This window comes from Adiantum capillus-veneris, chromosome 22 (genome assembly GCF_014529385.1).
Source record: "Adiantum capillus-veneris isolate H3 chromosome 22, ASM1452938v2, whole genome shotgun sequence".
Taxonomy (NCBI): domain Eukaryota; kingdom Viridiplantae; phylum Streptophyta; class Polypodiopsida; order Polypodiales; family Pteridaceae; genus Adiantum; species Adiantum capillus-veneris.
The window spans coordinates 77,065,646-77,087,384 of record NC_140952.1 but is presented as its reverse complement, the minus strand read 5'-3'; the positions used below and the strand labels follow the sequence as shown (position 1 = coordinate 77,087,384).

The 21,739-nt window shown below is 45.9% G+C and overlaps 1 protein-coding gene across 3 annotated transcripts; it reads left to right on the top strand.

Annotated features, from left to right (window-relative positions):
* The first annotated feature begins 7,285 nt into the window (after positions 1–7,285).
* LOC147429624 (pentatricopeptide repeat-containing protein At1g11290, chloroplastic-like) lies at positions 7,286–11,408 on the top strand. 3 transcript variants are annotated; one of them, XM_086495886.1, is made up of 2 exons: positions 7,286–7,756; positions 8,095–11,408. In XM_086495886.1, exons 1-2 carry the CDS (start codon positions 7,522–7,524, stop codon positions 11,076–11,078), a joined length of 3,219 nt encoding a protein of 1,072 aa, XP_086352012.1. In that variant the 5' UTR covers positions 7,286–7,521; the 3' UTR covers positions 11,079–11,408. The 3 variants fall into 3 exon arrangements, with proteins under 3 accessions (XP_086352012.1, XP_086352013.1, XP_086352014.1); XM_086495887.1 differs by having other exon boundaries at positions 7,620–7,756; positions 7,983–11,408; XM_086495888.1 differs by lacking the exon at positions 7,286–7,756 and adding an exon at positions 7,767–7,860 and having other exon boundaries at positions 7,983–11,408.
* The last annotated feature ends 10,331 nt before the right edge of the window (positions 11,409–21,739 follow it).

Sequence of the window (21,739 nt, the reverse complement as noted above, 5' to 3'; positions counted from 1 at the left end):
GATATGGTTGCTTCTTTGCCGCCTCTTGAAGCACCTGTCAAACATGTTTGTGAAGGCTATATTTTGAGTAAGATGCAGCGTTCTAAGTTTCCAAAGGATGGTTCAGCTCGGGCCACATGCAGGTTGCAGCTTGTGCATAGTGATGTTTGTGAGCCCATGCAAACTCCGTCCTTGGGCAATTACCTTTACTTCATGAATTTCATTGATGATTACTCCAGGCATGCATGGGTATTTCCGCTTAAAGCGAAGTCCGAAATTTTTATGTGCTTCAAACAATTTCTGGCTATGGTTGAAAATGTCTCGAAATGTACTATGGGCACCCTCCGTTCCGATCGAGGGGGGGAGTATATGTCTCATGAATTCAATGCATTTCTGGCTAGTCATGGGATAATACACCAATGTACAGTGCCTTATACACATCAGCAAAATGGTGTTGCTGAGAGGAAAAAAAGGTCACTTATGGAAATCGCACGATGTATGGTCAAAAGTCAAGCTTTGCCGCATTCTTTTTGGCTTGAGGCCATCATGTGTGCCACTTATGTACTAAACAGGTGTCCTACGAAAGCTTTGCAGTCTATTACTCCATATGAAGCATGGAATGTTAGAAAGCCTTCTATTGAGCACATGCGTGTTTTTGGCTATTTGGCATATTCTTTGGTGCCTCAAACACAACGCAAAACATTGGATGATAAGGCTGTCAAATGTATTTTGTTGGTTATAGTGCTGAAAGAAAAGGTTACAGGTTGTATCATCCGCAAACAAAACGAATTCTGGTTTCACGGGATGTAGTGTTTGTGAAAGATTCTGTTTAGCCCTTTCTGTCATGTACTAGAGACAGTAATGTAAGCTCACAGGACATTTATGACACTTTGTTGCCTCTTTTTCAGTGGTGGAAATACGAATGTAAGTTCCAATGAGGCAAATATACAGCCTATGGGGGTTTCTGAAGATGTTACTGATCAGTCTATTAGTGATGCAGATGTACATGATGTACTTGATGAGGAAAGGATTGAAAATGAGCAAGCTAGAGGTATGCCAAAATGGTTGGTGCACACTTTGCGTGACAGTAAATTGGATGCACCTTTGTCTAGTCTTACACGTTCAGGCTCTCGCCATGCATCTTATGCATCAAATTGTTATGCTTTGGCTGTGTCTAGCTTACATGATGTTGAGGAGCCTCTGTCTTTTGATGAAGAACAAAATTCAAAAAATTGGATGGCTGCCATGCAATCAGAATATGATGCACTTATAGAAAATGACACATGGACTTTATGTGATTTGCCTCTTGGCAAAAAGGCCATGGGTACGAAGTGGGTTTACAAGTTGAAACGCAAGCCGGATGGTGAGATCGACCGCCATAAGGCTCAACTTGTTGCAAAGGGTTATGCACAACAAAAAGGCATAGACTATGAAGAGACTTTTGCTCCCACTTGTCGTATGACTACTGTGCGTTTTCTATGTGCAGTGGCATCTCATTTTGGTTGGGATGTACATCAATCAGACATTGTTACTGCTTTCTTGAATGGTGACATATTTGAGGAATGTTATGTAACGCAGCCTCGCGGTTTTGTCATAAAAGGCAAGAGGACAAAGTGTGCAGATGTAAGAGGGCTTTGTATGGGTTGAGGCAATCTCCTCGTGCTTGGTATGAGAAAGCTGACACTCATTTGGTCAAACGAGGCTTTCGTAAAAGTCCAACAGAAAGCACATTGTATGTAAAGCGTGAGGGTGATGTACTTCTCATTGTGGTTCTTTATGTAGATGATTTGCTGATCACTGGACCAAATGAGAGACATATTGCTGAATTTAAGGCTGATTTGAATGCTACTTTCAAGATGAAAGATTTGGGGTTGTTGCATCATTATTTGGGCACACAATTTAAGCAGTGTGATGGTGGTATTGCCTTGTGTCAGAAAAGTTACATAGAGACATTGTTGTGTAAGTTTGGACTTGAGGACTCCAAACCTATTGCCACTCCCATGGAAACAAGTTTGAAGTTGAGTCTACATGATGCTGGCGATCCTGCTGATGTCACTCTTTACCAAACTGTTGTTGGCTGCCTCATTTATGTATGCAACATGAGGTCGGATATTCAATTTACAGTCTCACAGGTCAACAGATTTATGCATAGCCCAGGGTTTAAGCATTGACAGGCTGTCAAGAGGATTTTTTGCTTACCTTAGTGGCACTTTACATCTTGGCTTGTTTTATCCCAAGGGGGGATCACTACCGCCAGACTTACATGCTTTTTCGGACACGCGAGTGTCGATAAGTGGTTTTTGTTTCATGCTTGGCAGTTCATGTGTATCATGGTTAAGCAAGAAGCAACCTACTGTGGCCACTTTGAGTTGTGAGGCTGAGTACAGGGTAGTCTTCACAGCTACGGTTGAGTGTGTATTGCTTAGACGCCTTATGGCTGATTTGGGTGTTGGAAAGGACACTGCCAACATATCTACACTGACAGTCAGAGCGCATTGGAAATTGCGAGGAACCCAGTTTTTCATGCTCGCACAAAGCACATTGAGGTGCATTACCACTATGTCAGTGAGAGGCTCTCAGCACGAAAGATCAGCTTGGCTTATGTGCCAACACAGGACAACCTTGCAGATCTTTTCACAAAGGCATTGTCTCGTGAGAAGCTTGAAACTTTCCGCAAAGCTTTGGGCTTACTCCCGTTTGTGGACTGCACATGTCCTCAGGGCATGGCACTTCCCTTTACTCATGTGCCAGCTCTCGTTCACCGCATCACTACAGGGGGGATTTGTTACCATATACATGTGGTAGCGATGTGTGTGAACACATTAGGACCGCCGGGCATTTTTTCCCTCTTTCGGAGGTTTTTCCCCCCGAGCATTGTATATATGCCCATCACTCTAGGGCTATCTATCTTTCTATTGCACACTAAGTAACACACTCTCTATTGTGTGCCTTGAGCTTCCTTCGTCTTCTCCAAGCTAAGTGCGTTTCTCCGCAACCCTAATTCCAACAGCAGGTGCTCACAACTTCAGTGAAAAGCTTGCCTTCTCCCGTGTCTCATGCAACACAATGATTTGCTCTCGCATATCTCTCTCTCCCCTTTGCACATATGGTAGGGCGCCACTAGTTGGGCTTCTCAGATGACCATGTACAATTCTGGGGGTTTTATGCACGTTTGCCAAGGCAAGAGCCTTCTGTACAGGAACAAGATTAGCTAATTGCTAATCCCCTTTAGGTACGCATAGGTCCATCACAAAGGAATGCAAATACGAAGAGTTTTCTCGCGTCAAAACTCCTCCAATTTATAGGGGAACTATCCCATTGCGTGCAGGAGCTTCTGAGACACGCACAGATGTGTTTGCTCCGCTCAAAATGATACGAAACAGAGAATTACAGCCTGCTGTGTTTTTCTGCAGGTTTAGGGTTTCGCACCTAAACTGCAAGGTAATGTTAGGGAGCCTTGCGAAAGCCTTGGGTGCTTGTATAGGACAAATCAAAGAGATTTCCCACGAGGAATCTTGTCTAATTCAAAGGGCAAGTGACCCTACAGGTGCGAGAGCTGGAGGGCTACCCACAAGAGCGATCGGCACACAAATTAGAGCGCAAAATAGAGAAATACATGTTCCTCTAATTTTTTACAGATTTAGGGTTTTGGTGCCTACGGGTCTCAATGGCTTTGAGGAAGCTAGGGAATCGACGAAGAGGTGTTTTGGTGCAAATTGGAGGCCAAAAACAAAGATTTCAGCGTGCTGTAATTTCTCATGAGATATTGTAAAGTGCTCTAAAGTGAGTGAAAAGTCACTGTTTACTTGGGATTTTGTTTGTGGAGACGTCTGCTGAGGTTATGTTGCTGAAATCGGGCTAGAGTAGGGGAATTTCAGCCCGATAAGAGTGGAACAGCTTGTAGAAGTTTACAAGTTTTTCTCAAGTGTAATAAGAATAAAGAAATACCAAAAGGGACGCCAGTCTTTGGGGCCATCAAGGTGTTGTTGTCTACTTGGAAGCGCTCTAGCTGCCAAGCCGTGTTTTGTTTTGAAGTGTTGTTGTCACGTGACACATGCAACCCTATGTGTCCGTGGACAAGCTACTTCATGACCAGGGTTCAGTTCAATCAAGTCAACCTAGAATAGGAAGTGATCTAGCACTTTTGTGAGTCTGTTCACAGACCGTGCATGTCCAGACACTTAGATTAGATGCATATCCTCTGGTTGCACACAACGTGATCATTAGCATTACCATCAAAATCCATCAGGAGCATTTTTCAGTGCACAAAACCTATTTTTCCTATTTTTGATAGTTTTCACTTATTTATTAAGTGACTTTTGTTGGAAAACCGGGTAGCACAAATTCAGTAAGATAATATATAAGAGAACCTAGCGCTAGCATTTCTGGTAGAAGAGGCAGCAGGAACAGTTTGTTCAATAGGCAACTTCTCAGCAAGACCCCCACCAGCATTGGATGCCCTAGTGTTTTTGCATCACAGCAGAGACACTAGCGTTTTTTCATCCATAGACCAATCCTAGCGTTTTTGCATTTGTAGATTAGCCCCGGCAATAGCAAGACACAACAGACTCCCCAATGTTAGCAGATTTCCACCGCAAGGACAAATATCTGCCCTAGTGTTTTTGCATTTGCAAGACACCTCAGCGTTTTTGCAGATCTTCGCGACAGAACCAACAAGTAGACCAGCATTTTCAGTTTTTAGTAGTCAGATACCGTAGAAGAAGTCCCGAACCTCGCAGATCTCACCTTCCCGCAGCAGTTCCTCGCTGCACGGTCAGATCCAGCGTAGTTTGTAGTTTTAGCCTGAAAAATGCAGATTTCAGCATCTGGGTTTTCAACGTGTCGTCGTTTCATCGCCGTCGTCATCGACATAGAGCCAGAATTCAGCAGATAAATATTTCCAGATTTCAGCCATTAGCGCTTTCAGATTTCAGCTCGTCTCGTCGTCGTCCTCATCGTCATCAACATCGTCGGGAAGTCCATAGCATTGTAAACGTTGTGCAATCAATAGTAGGCAGCTCTCACCATAGAGAGTGGGGCCTTCGAAGGAGGGTTTGACAACTTGTTTGGTGTCGTATTCTTCTCTCTCTATCTCTCAGTCTCAGCACCTTCACACATAGTGTTTATCCACTTTGTTTGTGTCCACTTGCACTCTCTCATTAAAGGACGGAAGGCTCTCCCTTCCATAAGTAAAAGAAACCTTGAGCACGATTGGATCACTCATCTTGAGCAAAGTTCAACTCTCATTTCTGATGCACCTAACAGTTGAATTCCAATCATAGGCTTATTCGTTAAGTTCCTTTGTGTCTTAAAGTTTATCAAGTAAAGACGTGGGTGAAAGCTAAAGTCTACCACCCTACGGGCAGTTTCAGACATATCGTACATCCCGCAAAATCAGGTCTTAGCCATTTTCAAAAGCCATGTAAATGGTGCCAACACCCTCTATCTCGCATGCATAATTGTTGCCCAAATAGACCTTGCCTAGGCAACCTGCAATGTATGAAGAAAACTATTTTAAAGAGGGAGTAACATGAAAAGAGGCATTGCTGTCCACTATCCAAGATTGGGACAGCCCATCAATGATGTGCTGAAAGTAAATCATCAATCACTTCCCTTTTGGTGATGTGCAAATCACATGCTGCTGCCATAACATCTCCATCAATGCATGAGGTTGCAACAAGTACTTCTTTAGTGTCAGGAAGCTCTTCAAAGACCACGCTAGATGCCACAATTGCTTTAGCAACTTATTTTGAGGAGGAGCTGTCATCATCTTTCTTGCCATCCTTCGTTTTCTTTCCCTGTTGTTTCTTTCTTTCTTGTAGTATTGGCAAATTGGGTTTTTTGTGCCTTTTACGCCTACATTGATAGCAAGTCACATCCTGTTGTTTTCCCTTGCTTCTACTCTTGCTTTTGCCTTTATTGGCTGTATTTTTCCTCTTTTCGGATCTGCCTCTAGCTTGATAAGCCGAGTCATTGCTTTCACCACTAGACTTCCTCTGATTTCTTCATTCAAGATAGAGCCATGAACACCATCAAATGTTAAAGTAGGGTTGTTGCTAAGTGAAACAACCAAAAATTTCCAGCTATCAGGCAAAGTCATCAACAAGAAAATAGCCTTCAATTTATTATTAAATTCTGGTACACGTGAATCCTGCAAGTGACTCAAAATCCTTGTCACAGCACTCAAATGCTCAGATGCTGGCTTAGAATCATCCAACTGCATGGTCACAAATTTATGCATAAGATGCACTTGATTCACATGAGTTGTATTTTTGTAAGTGTCCTTTAGCTTATTCCATATAGCATAAGCCGTATCAAGACGTTTAATGTCTGTAAGTACATCATCAGACACAACCATTTTAATGTATGCAATGCAATCCTCATTTGGCATGGTTACATGCTTAGTTTCCAAGAGCGCATCATCACAATCTTTGAGAAACAAAATGCCTTGCATTGTGTCTTTCCACAAATCAAAGCGAGTGCCATCAAACCTCTTGATTTCAAGGAGGGATTTAGTGTCACTGCTACTGGAAGCATTAGCGGCCATATTTCAGCAATGCACAAAAGACACAAATGATGTAATTTACAAAAGCAAATAACCAGCTGAATATGCAGCCAAGAGCAATCGAGTTTCCTAGCAAGTTAGAGAGCAAGGATCACTAGCATTGTGTCAAGATACATGTACAATAGTAAAAGTGATAATTTATAGCAGAGAAATTGAAAATTCAGCATACAAAACACGCATACATTATCGATGAGCGGCGTCCACTTCAACAATATCACCAAAAATGCATTTGCAACAATCCCAAATCTGCAAGTGATCTCCAGAATAGCTGCAACATGACTATTCAGCAATATAATAACTCGATGAGAGTTCCCTAACGTATGTAGTGCATTCGTGAAAATGCGTATCGATTTTTGATACACTAATCAACAATAAATCTCTGCAATTTCTCCACAGTCTCACACATGGGAGGTAAAACCACAATCTATCATACAAAATTTTTCATCAATAATGTTACCAAAGTGTATTACACGCATCAATTTTGCCAAAATTCAAAAATTTCAACAAAACCCCCAAAATTTATTGCGTTAATTTTACCAAAATTATCAATTTCAGCAAAAGCTCCAAAATTTCTCTGACAAATTTGCCCAAATGCATCAATACATTATCCCTTATGAGAAAATTGAGCAATTTTCCAGAAAATTTTGCAAAAGCCCAAAAATTTCTAGGTTCTAATGTGCACAAATGTCAAATTTCACTTGTATATGATCTGTGAAGCTTTTATGCAAAAAAATGTGCAATTTTCGAAGCAAATTTTTGCTGCTGTCGAAGAGTGCGTGAGAGCCTGGGATTTGGTGCGAAGACCACCTACGGGAGCAACTTTTGTCTCTGCTCGTGTGTGTAGAAGTGCACGAACCTATGCTCTGATACGAGTTTGTTGGTGGCGCAAGGACTAGGAGGAGTTAGCGCTCGACATCTGCAGAGAGAGAGAGAGCGACAGCAGAAGTCACTCTTCAGCAATCATAGCTCAGTACCGCATGGGCAGTCAATGCCCTCAAGCATTAGCACCCTCTAGCGTAGCAGATTTCAGCCAGTTCCAACAGCATTTTCGCTTACAGGACCCCAGCGTTTTAAGCCTTCCACCATCAGCATTTTTAGCCTTAGCCTCATCACCAGCATCCCTCATTTCTGAGATCAGCCCATTTTCAGCCTCATCGCCAGCAGATCCCCCAGCGTTTTGCAGATCCAAGCCAGGACAACTTGCGTTTTCAGGTTTCAGCATTAGCCTCTTAGGACTATCTTGTGGTGTGTGTTTGTGGGAGCACATATTGGTATTTAGTTCTACAACCACCATTGGGCATTGATGACCTTAGTGGGTATGTACTATCTAGTCAATACTGTGCATGATTGGGATGATTATTATATAGTCTTGTGGATGACTACTGTGAGTCTACACTGTCATATAAAGGTAAATCTGGGTCTTTTTGGATTTTTCTAGGTAGCTATAGGTTATGTTCGTATTGCTATGGAATGCCTATGATTTGTCATTCTTGGAGTTCAAACCCCCTCTGTTTTCAAAGTGTTGAGTTATGTTGAAATGGTATGCGTAGAGGGAAAAGAACAAGATGACGCGGGGCAAGGAGGACCTGATGAGGACAATTTCAGGGCAAGCTTTCAGATCCGCAAACTAGCTTCTTCTGGACATCTGGAGGAGGTCAACGAAGTGTTTCGCTCATTACTGCAGCCAGATGCATATGCATGGAGTGCAGTTATCTCTGCTTATTCCAACTTTGGTTGTGATTATGCCCAAGCTCTAGAGTTCTATCATGAAATGATCAACACAAGTGTGGTACCTGATGGACATGTTCTTCTAGAAGTTTTGAGAGCATGCTCCAACTTGTTGGACCTGGGGCAGGGCATGCACACACATTCTTGTATTCTCAAGTATGGTCTTGATTCTGATGTCTACCTTGGCAATGCCCTTGTTAGTATGTATGCCAAGCTTGGAAACCTAGATTGTGCATGCCTGGTCTTTAAGAAACTTATGCACCGACGAGATGTTGTCAGTTGGAGCACATTAATACAAGCTTACATGGAGCATGGATATTCCTTCGAGGCTTATGACCTTCTTGACCATATGCAACAAGAAGGGGTACAGCCAAATGAATTTACACTTGTTTGTCTTCTTAAAGCTTGCTCCAATATTGGAGAGGTCGAATATGGTGAACGGATACATTCCTTTGTGATTGAACATGGATTTGAGTGCAACCTGTTCATTGGGAACACGCTAATGGACATGTATGTCAAATGTGATAGCCTTGAGAGGGCACAGATTCTTTTAAGCAAGCTGTTGAAGTGGGACGTATTGACTTGGAGCATAATCATGGGCGGTTTTGCTGGAAGGGGACTTTTCCAAGAGACACTCGAGGCCTTTAAAAAAATGCAAGAAAATGGTGTAATGCCAGATGAAGTCTCTTATGTTTACCTTGCAAAAGCTTGCCAAAGCTTAGAATCATTGCGTCAGGGAAGCCTGGCTCATTCTTTGATAGTCGAAAGTGGTCTGGAGCTGCATCCTCTTGTTGGGGGTGCTGTTGTGGAAATGTATATTCGATGTAGAAGTCTAGAAGATGCATGTGCCATGTTTTCTAGATTGCCAAAACATGATTTATCAATCTTGAATGTGTTATTGAGTGGCTATGGTCAGAATGGGCTTTCTCAGAAGGCATACCAAATCTTTCTTTCAATGGAGCAGGAAGGCATTGAACCAGACAATGTAACCTTTGAAAGTCTCATCAGGGCATGCTCAATCTCAGGAGATTTGGAGCAAGGGAAACAAGTACATTGCCGCCTTGTCAAATTTGGGATAGAGTCTTGGGTTCGTATTGGGAATGCCCTCATTGACATGTACAGTGAATGTGGATTCTTTGAAGAAGCGTATGAGCTATTTGATGAGTCATCAGAGCTTGATGTTGTCACATGGAATATCTTGATTTCATGGCTTGCACATACTCGTCAGGTCAAGGAAGCAATGTTTTATTTTGAGAGAATGCAGCATGAGGGCTTTCTTCCAAACCAGGTCACTTGGAATGCATTGATTGGAGCCCAGTTTGATTTTGAGGGTGCTATTCAATTATTTGGGCAGATGCAGCAAGGAGGGATTGCACCGAATGAGATCACTTTTGTTTGCATCCTGCAAAAATGTTGTAGAAGTGGATGCTTGGAGCAGGGCATGCAGCTCCATAGTGACATCGTGAAAGTTGGCCTTGATGTAGAGCTGGTAGTTCAAAATACTCTTATTGACATGTATGCCAAAAATAATTGCCTTGAGACAGCTTGCTTGGTCTTTGGTACTCTAACAAAACGTGATGTGATTACCTGGAACGTGCTAATTGCGGGGCATACTATGCACAATCACGCCCAGGAATCTTTTAATTTGTTTCAGAGAATGCAACAAGATGGTGTTGATCCAGATCGAGCTACATACGTGGGCATTCTTCAGGCCTGCTCAAGTATTGCAACACTCGAGCATGGGAGGCAAATCCATAATCTGCTTATTGACAGAGGCTTAGAGCTGGACCTCCATGTTGGGAACACGCTCATCGACTTCTATACCAAGTGTGGAGAAATGGAGTATGCCCATGTTGTTCTGAACAGGTTACCAGAGCGGGATGAAGTGACATGGAGCACCATCATATCTGGGCATGCTAAGCATTGTGACTATGCCCTTGCATGCCAATGTTTCAGTGATATGCAAAGTGAAAGGTTGGAACCAACTGGTGGTGTGTTTCTCTCCGTACTTTCAGCCTGTAGCCATGCATGCCTACTAGACAACGGATGTTTTTATTTCAGGTTGATGCAACAGGACCATGGCATTGTTCCGTCTGTAGACCACTTCATGGTGCTAGTTGAGCTTTTTGGGAAGGTTGGCTGTTTGAAGGAGGCAGAAGATCTACTCGAGACCCTTCCATGGATCTCCAATACTGTGGGATGGATGACTCTGCTTGGGTCCTGTAAAAAACGTGGGTCTGTTGAATTGGCAAGGCAATGCTTTGACCATCTAATGAAAGCAAGAAGCAAGAGTTCAAGTGGATTTGTGCTTTTGTCCAATGTTTATGCACATGCTGGTTTGGAGGAGGCTGTAGATGAGATTGTCAGTCTAAGAAAACGTGCTGACACTTGGAAGCAACCAGCAAGGGCATATATTGAGATTGATAACCAGGTCCATGATTTTGTTGTCGGAGATACATCTCATTCAAGGAGTGAGGAAATTTATTCTACACTGACGAGAATAAACACAGAGCTAAAGGAGGCAGGGTATAGACCTCATGTGGCATTGGTTCAAAGGGGATCGTCACTTGAACAGAAAGAGAAGAGCTTGTGGGCTCATAGCGAGAAGTTAGCCGTAGCTCTGGGGCTTTTGAGTACACCAGAAGGCACAACCATCCGAGTAGCAAAAAATCTCCGAGTGTGTGCGGATTGCCATGATGTAGCCAAGTTGATTTCGAGGAAAGAGAGACGTGACATTATTATAAAAGATTCTCATTGCCTTCATCATTTCAAGGATGGCGATTGTTGCTGCAAGGAGTTTGACTAGTTTGTGGTTGAGAAATATGGTAGAAGAAGGGCAATGCAATCAAATCCTATAACAAAGATCTTAACATGAGGGAGGATGGTTTGGGCATAACACAGCTCGGATTACAAGGGCATTGCTATTGGCCGATGGTTGCTCATAGAGGTTTTGAGCATAGCTGAAATTCAATGGGACAGCTCTCAAGCTAGAGTGTGTTTTTGGTAGGTAACAACCACTTAAGGAGGTTGTTTAGTAGGTATTTGTACTATATCACAGGATGACATGAAATAGAAAATCTGGTTAAAACCCCAGAATAGTTTTGCACTCCCTTGGAGGGGTTGTGCATGATACACACGTTTCTTTCGTAAATGTTAATGAGATCGAATGACTCGAGTCAGATTATGGCAATATGGTTGGCTTGAGGAGAGGAGTCCAATCCGAGTTACGACCAGTTGATATTGTGCTAATTCTTTCTATCTTTTGTGGTGCGCATGCCCTATCAACTACCTCATTTTTGTGCTAATTTTTTCGATTTAATGCTTCTTTTAGTGCTAGGCTTCATTATGGCTGAGTCTGCCCTTGATCTCCGGAGTCATGAGAGAAACTCAGTACGCTGAACTTTGTGTTGATGTATGCTCATGTGTGTGTGTGTGTGGTGTGTGTTGTGTTGGGGAGCATATGTTACTACCTAGTTCTACACCCACTATTGGGCACTGACGACATTAGTGGGGATGTGGTGGTATTTAGTCAATATTATGCATGATGGAGCTGATGGTTATATTGTCTTGTGGGTGACTACCATGGGTCTATACCTTGCACTTTCCTTCAAGGGTGAGTCTGGGCTTATCCTGGATTCATCTAGGTATATGTTTTAGTCGTATTGCGGACATGCATACTTCACATTGTGAAGTTTTCGTCCGAGTTACGACCAGTTGATATTGTGCTAATTCTTTCTATCTTTTGTGGTGCGCATGTCCTATCAACTACCTCATTTTTGTGCTAATTTTTTCGATTTAATGCTTCTTTTAGTGCTAGGCTTCATTATGGCTGAGTCTGCCCTTGATCTCCGGAGTCATGATAGAAACTCAGTACGTTGAACTTTGTGTTGATGTATGCTCATCTGTGTGTGCGTGTGGTGTGTGTTGTGTTGGGGAGCATATGTTACTACCTAGTTCTACACCCACTATTAGGCACTGACGACGTTAGTGGAGATGTGGTGGTATTTAGTCAATACTATGCATGATGGAGCTGATGGCTATATTGTCTTGTGGGTGACTACCATGGGTCTATACCTTGCACTTTCCTTCAAGGGTGAGTCTAGGCTTATCCTGGATTCATCTAGGTATATGTTTTAGTCGTATTACGGACATGCATACTTCACATTGTGAAGTTTTCGTCCGAGTTACGACCAGTTGATATTGTGCTAATTCTTTCTATCTTTTGTGGTGCGCATGCCCTATCAACTACCTCATTTTCGTGCTAATTTTTTCGATTAAAGCTTCTTTTAGTGCTAGGCTTCATTATGGCTGAGTCTGCCCTTGATCTCCGGAGTCATGACAGAAACTCAGTACGCTGAACTTTGTGTTGATGTATGCTCATGTGTGTGTGCGTGTGGTGTGTGTTGTGTTGGGGAGCATATGTTACTACCTAGTTCTACACCCACTATTGGGCACTGACGACGTTAGTGGGGATGTGGTGGTATTTAGTCAATACTATGCATGATGGAGCTGATGGTTATATTGTCTTGTGGGTGACTACCATGGGTCTATACCTTGCACTTTCCTTCAAGGGTGAGTCTGGGCTTATCCTGGATTCATCTAGGTATATGTTTTAGTCGTATTGCGGACATGCATACTTCACATTGTGAAGTTTTCGTCCGAGTTACGACCAGTTGATATTGTGCTAATTCTTTCTATCTTTTGTGGTGCGCATGCCCTATCAACTACCTCATTTTTGTGCTAATTTTTTTGATTTAATGCTTCTTTTAGTGCTAGGCTTCATTATGGCTGAGTCTGCCCTTGATCTCCGGAGTCATGACAGAAACTCAGTACGCTGAACTTTGTGTTGATGTATGCTCATGTGTGTGTGCGTGTGGTGTGTGTTGTTTTGGGGAGCATATGTTACTACCTAGTTCTACACCCACTATTGGGCACTGACGACGTTAGTGGGGATGCGGTGGTATTTAGTCAATACTATGCATGATGGAGCTGATGGTTATATTGTCTTGTGGGTGACTACCATGGGTCTATACCTTGCACTTCCCTTCAAGGGTGAGTCTGGGCTTATCCTGGATTCATCTAGGTATATGGCAATATGGTTGGCTTGAGGAGAGGAGTCCAGGCATATAAGCATCCTGATAGATTTTGTGCAAAAAAGTAGTAAACTTTATGGAGAAAGAGGGGTAGCTTTATTCAAAATCAAAAAATGTGTAGAGGCTAAACATTCTTGGATTATGAAAGCATAATGGTTGAGCGGCTAAGCTCATCCAAATCCTGTCATTAATTAGCATCCATATTCTTTGGTTTTGACAATATTTCTTGGATTTTGCATCTTGGCACTTGTTTTGGTTTGGCTTGCTTTTCTTTTTAGACATTGAGGACTCAATACTAAGCAAGAGAATGTGATCCATAATCAATTTGCTAGAGTTACCTAAAACGGTACGTAGCAATGAGCAGTGTCTCATTTCGAAATAGAAAATATCGCTAATGAAGAGCAATTTTAACATTGAAATGCATAAAATATAAATTATTAAGCATAAATTGCATTGCGGATGATTTTGGAGGCATGGCCTAGGGGTTTCATAATCCCTTGGCTTTTGTGAGTTGCTACAGGAGGTTTTTGCAGCGGATGCTTTATATTAGTCAGATACACAACAGTGGACTTTTTGGTTTTCACAACATCGCGTAAAGCTTCATCACAATCCAGCTAGCCAGCTAATTAGAGTATCTTTATCCCTAGATGTATCATGTGGCTTGTTTTGGGATTTTTCCCAATGATCTCATTATATATCTTTCAGGGGTTTTCCCATATTTCTTGTATATTGATCTTTATGTAATGCAAAGGGTCAAAGCCCCACTTTTATTGCCGTTGCATCTTTCATTCAGCATAGTTGAAAGAGACCTATGCATGATATGGTTGAAGACCACTAGTCCAAATATAAACGATAGGGCGAACCTTGGCAAGCATTTCATAATACCCCACTCTGCCAGAAGTTGCACTTTAAAGGAAGATGTCAAAATCCATATAACTTCGGGCAAAATTTTCTTGAAAGCTTGCCAAGTCCTTGGTAGCTATGGACATCAACATCTGCATGGCACTGCTTCTAAGAAAAAGAGCAGCTCGAAACAAACCTTGGATCCTTCTCTTGCAAGTGATCTTTATGGCTTATACCCTGTAAGATATGAGCGGTGAAGACGGGAGCGTGCTCAATGCACGATGAAGTAAGGGTGGGAGTGGCTAATAAGTCCGGGGTCGGAGCACGAAGCTGAAATTTCCAATGAACTTTGGAAGTACGATCTTGCTCTGTCTGCTGGTTTAGGACCGGCATGCTTTCAGAAAAACTTTTAGCACTGAAAGAGAGAGACGACACGCAACACGGAGTGGAGGAATTCCACCCCAGAGAGTATTGGCCCCAAACCTTGGCGCCCCTTTCTGTATTTTCTTTATATTTTGCATCAACACAGTACAAGTCGGAACTCCACGCTCTGCACCTTCTCCAGGAAGCATGCCAAAGAATGAGCCCTTAACACATATTTAAAGGCCCTTGGCCTATGAAAAGCACTTTACATGAAAAGCCTTCAAACTCAAAAGCTTTTGGTCCAAAAGCAATGCCAAACTTTCATTGGTTCGTTGTTGCTGCCGCATGTTCCTCCTCCTCTTGCACCTGTCGCCCCCCCCCCCCCCGCCTAGCGCAGTCAGCAACCTGCTGCGTGTGTGCTGCGCCCTGCCCTTCCCTCGCGCTGTCCATTGCCAGCTCGCTATTGCGCCCGCCCACTGCCAGCCTCGCCATTACGCGCGTTGTCCTCTTCCAGCCTCGCCATTACGCCCACTGCCCTCTTCCGTCCACCTCGCGTTGCCTTCTCCCGCTCCCACTGCCGCTTCCAGCCCGGCCCCCCACCTTCCCCCCCCTCCCGCTCATTTCGTTCTCTGCCGTACTCTCCCAGAAGGTTTTCTCTCATTTAGACTCTGGTAGTGCTGGTTGCGTGACAGTGCTTTGTCGAAGTCTTTCTGCAGAGAAATTTCTTTGTCTTCTCCTTCTCCGCCACAGCAGCAGACACATATGGAGGCTCAAGCTCCGCCACAGAGGGACTCCTCCGAAGTCCCCTTGCCCGACCCCGCTAAGCCCACCATTCGACTTGCTCTTTCACCGACAGAGCAAGTGAGCCTAGCCGTAGAGATGGAGCGCTTGGCAGGCGACTTCTATCATCTGCAAGATTCTTGGTACCAGACCTAGCAGAGGAGAGTTGCGTGACCTTCTTCAGGCCCGCCTTCTCGCAGAGGTGGGTAAGATCTTGGACGTTCAGACGAGGTTACTATCAGATCGAGTTTGAGACCTCCGAGATGGCGTCCAAGGTCATCGCCATGAGCCCCTTGACTATCCGAGAAGTTCGACCCCACTTTCGGCAGTGGAGACATGGTTTTGACCTTGCTTCCGATGTTTTGGTAGAGGAGGCAGACATTCCCATCTCCGTCTGCTTTCCTGGTTTGTGGAGGGAGTACCTACCACTTTTGCCCAAGATAAGCTCAGCAATTGGGACTCTCTTGGAGACACCTCGCACGACAGCCTTAGTAGCTGCCAAGGCGGCCGGCATTCCCTCAGTTCGTGTTCTGGTTAGGGATACTCACACTCTCCCGAAGGTCATCCTCCTTCCTCGGGTGAGTGGGGGTTGGTTTAGACAGAGCGTGGAGTATTCGGGCCTCCCGAACCAGTGCTCTATTTGTCGACAGATGGGCCATCTTGCGAAGGCTTGTCCACAAAGGAGGCCTCTACACCACAGACTCAGCCCGAGCATGCAAGGGCTGATCAGCAGCTACAGACAGAGACACAGAGCACACAGGCAGAGCCACCCTCTGAGCCTGGGGTCCCAAAGGAGGAGGGATGGCAGCAAGTTCGTGGTCGACGGCGGCAAGGGCCACAGTGACAGCCTAGCACTCAGGTGGTCCTCAGGCACCTGCCTAGCAGCAGTGGGTTCCCACGGGAAACCGATTCGATCCTCTTGAGCAGGACGAGGTCCTTGCTCCAGTCCCTACCTCAGCTTCACCCTCAACAACCCCTCCCCCCCCCGAGTTCCCCCCCTCCTCATCAGTCTCCCCCCCGCCGCCTCTCCCCCTCGCCCCTCTACCTTTGCCGGTCCCCCCTGCCCCTCTTCTCCCCCACCTCCCCCTGCTCCTACACCCCCCCCCCCCTTCCACTCTAGTTCCACAGTCGACCCAGGGGGCAGGGCCATCTCCGACTGCTAGGAGATCTCTTGGCAGTTCCTTTGCTACGAGTCGCTTGGCGAGAGAGGGACAGCCTTTCTTGCGGCCCCCTCTATAGGTACAGACGTCTCCCTTTGCAGCAGTCCCTCATGGTCTGATGAGCTTTGACATTCGGCGCCGATGGGACTTCTTTGCCTACGACTTTACAAGCTTTCTCGGCGACTCCTCAACAGACCTTGAGGCAGCCTGCTTCAGGGTTCATATTCTGTTCCTTGCAGCTAGGGGGATAGAGGCCTTGGACTCAGCGGTTGGCTTCTCTTTTCCCCTTTGTGGCAGGGACCAGATTGAGTGGACTCTCGACTCAGTGTTGGAGTGGCTGCATACACAGGCTCTAGAGTTCTCTCACCACATGGGAGACCTAGGAGTTACAAACATGCTTCAGACTATGTGGCCATTGGCCAAGTTTGCGGTGACCCCTCCAGATGCAGCAGGATGTAGACACATTGTGATTCACTTCTTTGCTGATACGCAGTGCTCGCCATGCTATATACACATTCATGAGGACTCCTGGACAGAGGAGATTGCTTTACGTACGGCTCGGTCTACTTGGGCTTGGGCTAGGCACTCTTTGCAGTCACGCCTATCTAGAGGACGCTCGGATGCTGATTACTCCCCATCCAAGCCAGCCTCAAAGATAGCACGTTTAGCTGCTTCGGCAGCGTCTGTTCTCTCTCGCTCCCCATGAGGATCATACGTGCAGGGACAAGGTGAGCCCCAGTTTCAGCGTTAGAGGGGCCGACTGCGTCAGGAGCTTCATCATTGCCTTGTGGGAGGAGAGATCGATCTCTTTATACTACAGGAGCATCATATATGTGAGAGCCGCATTAGACGTTATGGTCAGCTCTTGCGTGGACGATATGATACTTTTTGGTCAGCTGCTTTTGGACCTGGAGGCATCCAGGGTGGGGTATTATGACTATTGCGGATTCTTTGCAGCAGGCCATTGTGGGCAAAGGGATTATTGTGTCAGGCAGGGCTTAGTGGATCACTATGCAGGTTCAGGGTTGCCTTGAGGGCTTTTCGAACATACATGCGTCCAATGTGTTGAGTCTCTGCTGCAGGTAGAGTAGTGGTGCATAGGGGGTGACTTCAACATGTTGGAGGACCCTTCTTACAGGATTGGTGGTAGCCATGGACTTTGCATGGAGTTGAGCAGACAGCTTGGGAGAGTTTTTGTATGACTGAGGGTTTCGGATGTGTGGCATCACTCTAGCTTTGTGAGGTCCCCAGACAATGTGTTGGCCTTCTCTTGTTCGGACCGCAGAGTGGGAGGAGTGAATCTATCGCGGATAGATCGCTTCTACACTAGTGACCATTTCTGTGACTTGGGTGGGACAATTGGCATTCTGGCAGGGACTTCCTTCTCGGACCATGCACCTGTGATCCTTACAGTGGCAGATAGAGAGAGGAGGGGGAGCACGATGCTTCGCATCCCCGAGAGGGTCTTGTTGGACTGTGCACTCAGATAGCGAGTAGAGGCTCTCTGGACAGAGAGCTTGGACATGCAGGATTCTCCTGCTGACAGAGTGGCCTCAAGACTAGCTTAGCTTAGTCGCTTCTTTCTCCAGGAGTCTTTGGCTCGCCTGGTTGCAGCGAGAGAGGAGGAGCAGTGTTGTCTTAGACGGGGCGTTGCTTCCTTGCAGAGGATGCAGGAGCAGCATCCTGACAGTCCTTGGTTGAAGGAGCAGTTATAGTAGGCTCACCAGGAGCTTGTTAGCACAGAGGAGCTTGTTGGCACAGAGGAGCGGCGCCATGAGTTTGCTTTTCATCGACAGGCATCTCAGTGGACATAGGTGGGTGACAGAGTGAATGGTGCTTTCTTCGAGGCAGTGAGACCTCGGCATACGTATGCCAAGGTCAGTTAGTTGAGGAGGCCCGATGGGTCGGTTGCTTTTGAGCCAGAGGACATGAGTGCAGTTGATACTGACTTTTATCATGAGTTACTTTCTGCAGAGCCTCAGTCAGAGCGTCACGATGCATGCAGGGAGCAGGTGTGGGCACAGATGCCTTGCCTTATGACTGAGGAGATGCGTAAGAGGCTTGAGCTGCCACTTCAGTTTGAGGAGTTACACACGGCTCTTAGTGCACTCCCCCGTGGTAGCTGTCAAGGTGAGGATGGCTTGACTCCCAGTTTTTTCTTGGAGTACTGGGAATTGCTTGGCCCAGATCTCTGTAGTGCTTTTCAGTTGATCTTGCACACTGGAGAGATGCCTGACAGCATGAGTGAGGGTCTCATCTACCTCATTCCCAAGGAGGGTGGCTCCTTGGATGAGATTCGACAGTGGCGCCCCATCACCATCCTCAACTCAACCTACAATATTCTTGCCAAGGCTCTGAGTTTGAGGATCCAGCCACTTCTAGAGAGCCTTATACATGGGACTCAGACAAGTTTTGTCAAGGAGCGCAGTATCCTTGACAACATCTTTACTTTTTGGGAGGCTTCTTCCCTAGCGCGGCTCCGAGGTGAGGATTTGGTGATTCTTCTTCTCGATTTTGAGAAGGCCTACGACAGATTTGACTGGGACTTTCTGGAGGGCACTCTACGCAGGATGGGCTTCTCAAATGCTTGGATCAGAGGGGTGTCAGCTTTGTACAGACGGGTACACAGTCAGATACTTTTGTCAGGAGGTAGAGGTGATCATTTCAAGCTCACATGTTCGGTCAGACAGGGCTTCCCTCTTGCCCCATTCCTCTTTCTGTTCTATGCTGAGGTGATGAGCAGGTTTTTGGTGTCGCATCAGGTTGGTCTACGGGGCTTAGCACTCCCTATTCGGGGAGATTAGCTACTAGACGCCGAGTTTGCTGACGGCTCAACTTTGTACTTGGATGGCCAGGAGGCCAACCTTCACAGCTGTGAGAAGGCTCTTGAGACCTTTTGTTGTGCATGTGGCACACTGATCAACTGGAGAAAGACAGTGGTTTTCTCGGTTGGTAGTGCTCTTGTACCCAATTGGATGTCAGGTGAGGGTTTCAGGTGGATTCCCCCAGGGACTGCAGTTTGATACTTGGGCTGGGTCAAGTTAATTTGGACTTGTCTGTTGAGCAACAGATTGCTCCCCTCTTCCTCTCTATTAGGAGGAAGTGGTTACATTGGAGCTCCGCACGACTTTCTTTGGCTGGCAGAGTTGTAGTGGCCAACCAGGTGTTGTTGGCTACTGTGTGGTACATCACTTCTTGCTGGATCTTCTCGAGTTCTTGTATCAGCAAGGTAGAGAGGCTGATCAGGAACTTCCTTTGGTCAGGGCGTGACACTCAGACAGCCCGGGCCAAAGTGGCTTGGCAGGTCATCACTCTTCCTTGTTCACAGGGAGGGCTTGAGATCATAAACCAGCACAGCAGAGCAGATCCCTTCTTGGAAAATTCATTGTCTCAGGACTTCTTCCAAGTGAGGAGCCCTGGAAGAAGTTCTTGCTACATCGGCTTTGTGCTAGGGTGCCTCAGGTAGGAGGCCCCTGGAAACCTTCGACCAGATGGATCTTCACAGAGATGCTAGCACTTGCAAGATATCCCCTTGTTTGGAACCCCATGGTTAGCACTCAGAGAGGCCACTTAGTTGGTAGTCGGCCTCTTGTTTTCCTGGGTCCCATGGCAGCGGGTCCAACACGCTCTTTAGGTGACTGGTTACAGTTTTCAGGCTTGTCAGAGGAGCTGCAGGGCTTTCAGCTACATGGCATGAGAGGGGTGTAGAGCATGTGCCAGGACATCTCAGAGGTAGTACTAGCTGAGTGGCTCACACCTCTCGAGTCAGCAGCGCCCAGATGGATGGGAGCCTTCACACGACTGGAGGTTCTCATCTCAGTTCGGGTTTGCTCAGAGACTGTTCCCTCCCTGTTTTTCAAGTTATAGGGTGAGAGACGCTTACAACGAGTTGCAGTAGAGGCCCCGTAGGTGGTAGAGTGCTATTTTCAGAGGATCCGAGTGGTGGGCATCTGTGGGAGGATTTGTGTCATCGATCCTGACCCAACTGCTCTTGAGACTGGACATTCGAGACTGTGGGCTTTAGAGTGCTGTCCACTGGCACGAGTACAGTGGGATCCTGGAGAGTGGCTCTGGAGGGATCCTTTCTCTTCTACAGATTACCCAGGTGCCACTTTCTTTCAATACACTATTCGACTGGGACGTCACATATTGGCAGCACACAGAGAGGCTCGCCCTGCTCACAGCTGAGTTCTTGGCAGCTTTTTGGGAGAATTTGTGGGACTCTAGACAGCTAAGGTGAGTCACTTTGTTTTAGTGGCTGGTCGCACACAGAGCTACAACAGTTGGGAGCTGGCTTGTGCATAGTGGTCTCTCGGCCGCATGCGCAACTTGTGACCATCTTGTGGAGAGTCAGTGTCACTGTCTTTGGGACTGTCCCTTGGCACAACAGGTGTGGCTTTGTGTTCTTTGGCTAATGCCTGCTCTCTCCACAAGCTCAGCAATACACTTGGGGGGCAGCTGCTTGGTCCACTCTCATGGGCCCGACACTTCAGTTTGAACTATCTTTCACCAGCAGGATGATAGTGATGCAGGGGGGGCGATCTACACTCCAGCCTGCCACCACAGAGCTTACTCCACAAGAGTGGTGCAGTGAGAGAGAGGAGTGCTAGGAGCTCATCAGGGGCCTGACACTCTGGTTCATCTGGCGGGCCTATTGCTTCAGCATCTTTGAGGCTCGCCCTGTACCACCAGTTGAGACTGTTTGCAATCTTTGGTTAGATCTGATCCACACTCTCAGAAGACAGCTCGAGAGACTTAAGGGCAGCTTCGACCGCATGAGGGAGCGCAGAGAGGCCTTCCTTTGACTTTGGCGTCCTGGGGCTTTTTTCACCATGGTCCAGGGTGTACTCAGATGGCACTACCGTCCACCTGTGTGGCTTTTCCCTCCTCCCATTTCTTGATTTAGCCTCATTGTACATATGCTGTTTTTTCATTGGGAGAGTCTCCCCATCATGGTTGTTGTAGCCCTCTCTCGAAGAGGTGGTTGTAGCCCTTTGGGCAGTTTCATTAACTAATGGAAGGATCTTTTTCTTGGAAAAAAAAAGCAATGCCAATAAGCTGCCAACGCAAAATCCAAAAATTGCCCGTACATCTGCCACGTAATCAATTTTTGGTGCAAGTATTTCTTGTGGTTCCTAATTTATTTTAATCCTTTATGTCACCTGTGGCCCCATTGGACAGGGTCCCCATAAGTTGGTAGGACGTATTCTTTTGTTACTTGTTCTTCT

Excerpts from the sequence above, each read along its gene's own strand:
- LOC147429624 (XM_086495886.1), top strand. The coding sequence starts at position 7,522 with ATGGGCAGTCAATGCCCTCAAGCATTAGCACCCTCTAGCGTAGCAGAT. Across the intron at positions 7,757-8,094 it reads AGGACAACTTGCGTTTTCAG|AGGGAAAAGAACAAGATGAC; the intron begins GTTTCAGCATTA and ends TGGTATGCGTAG.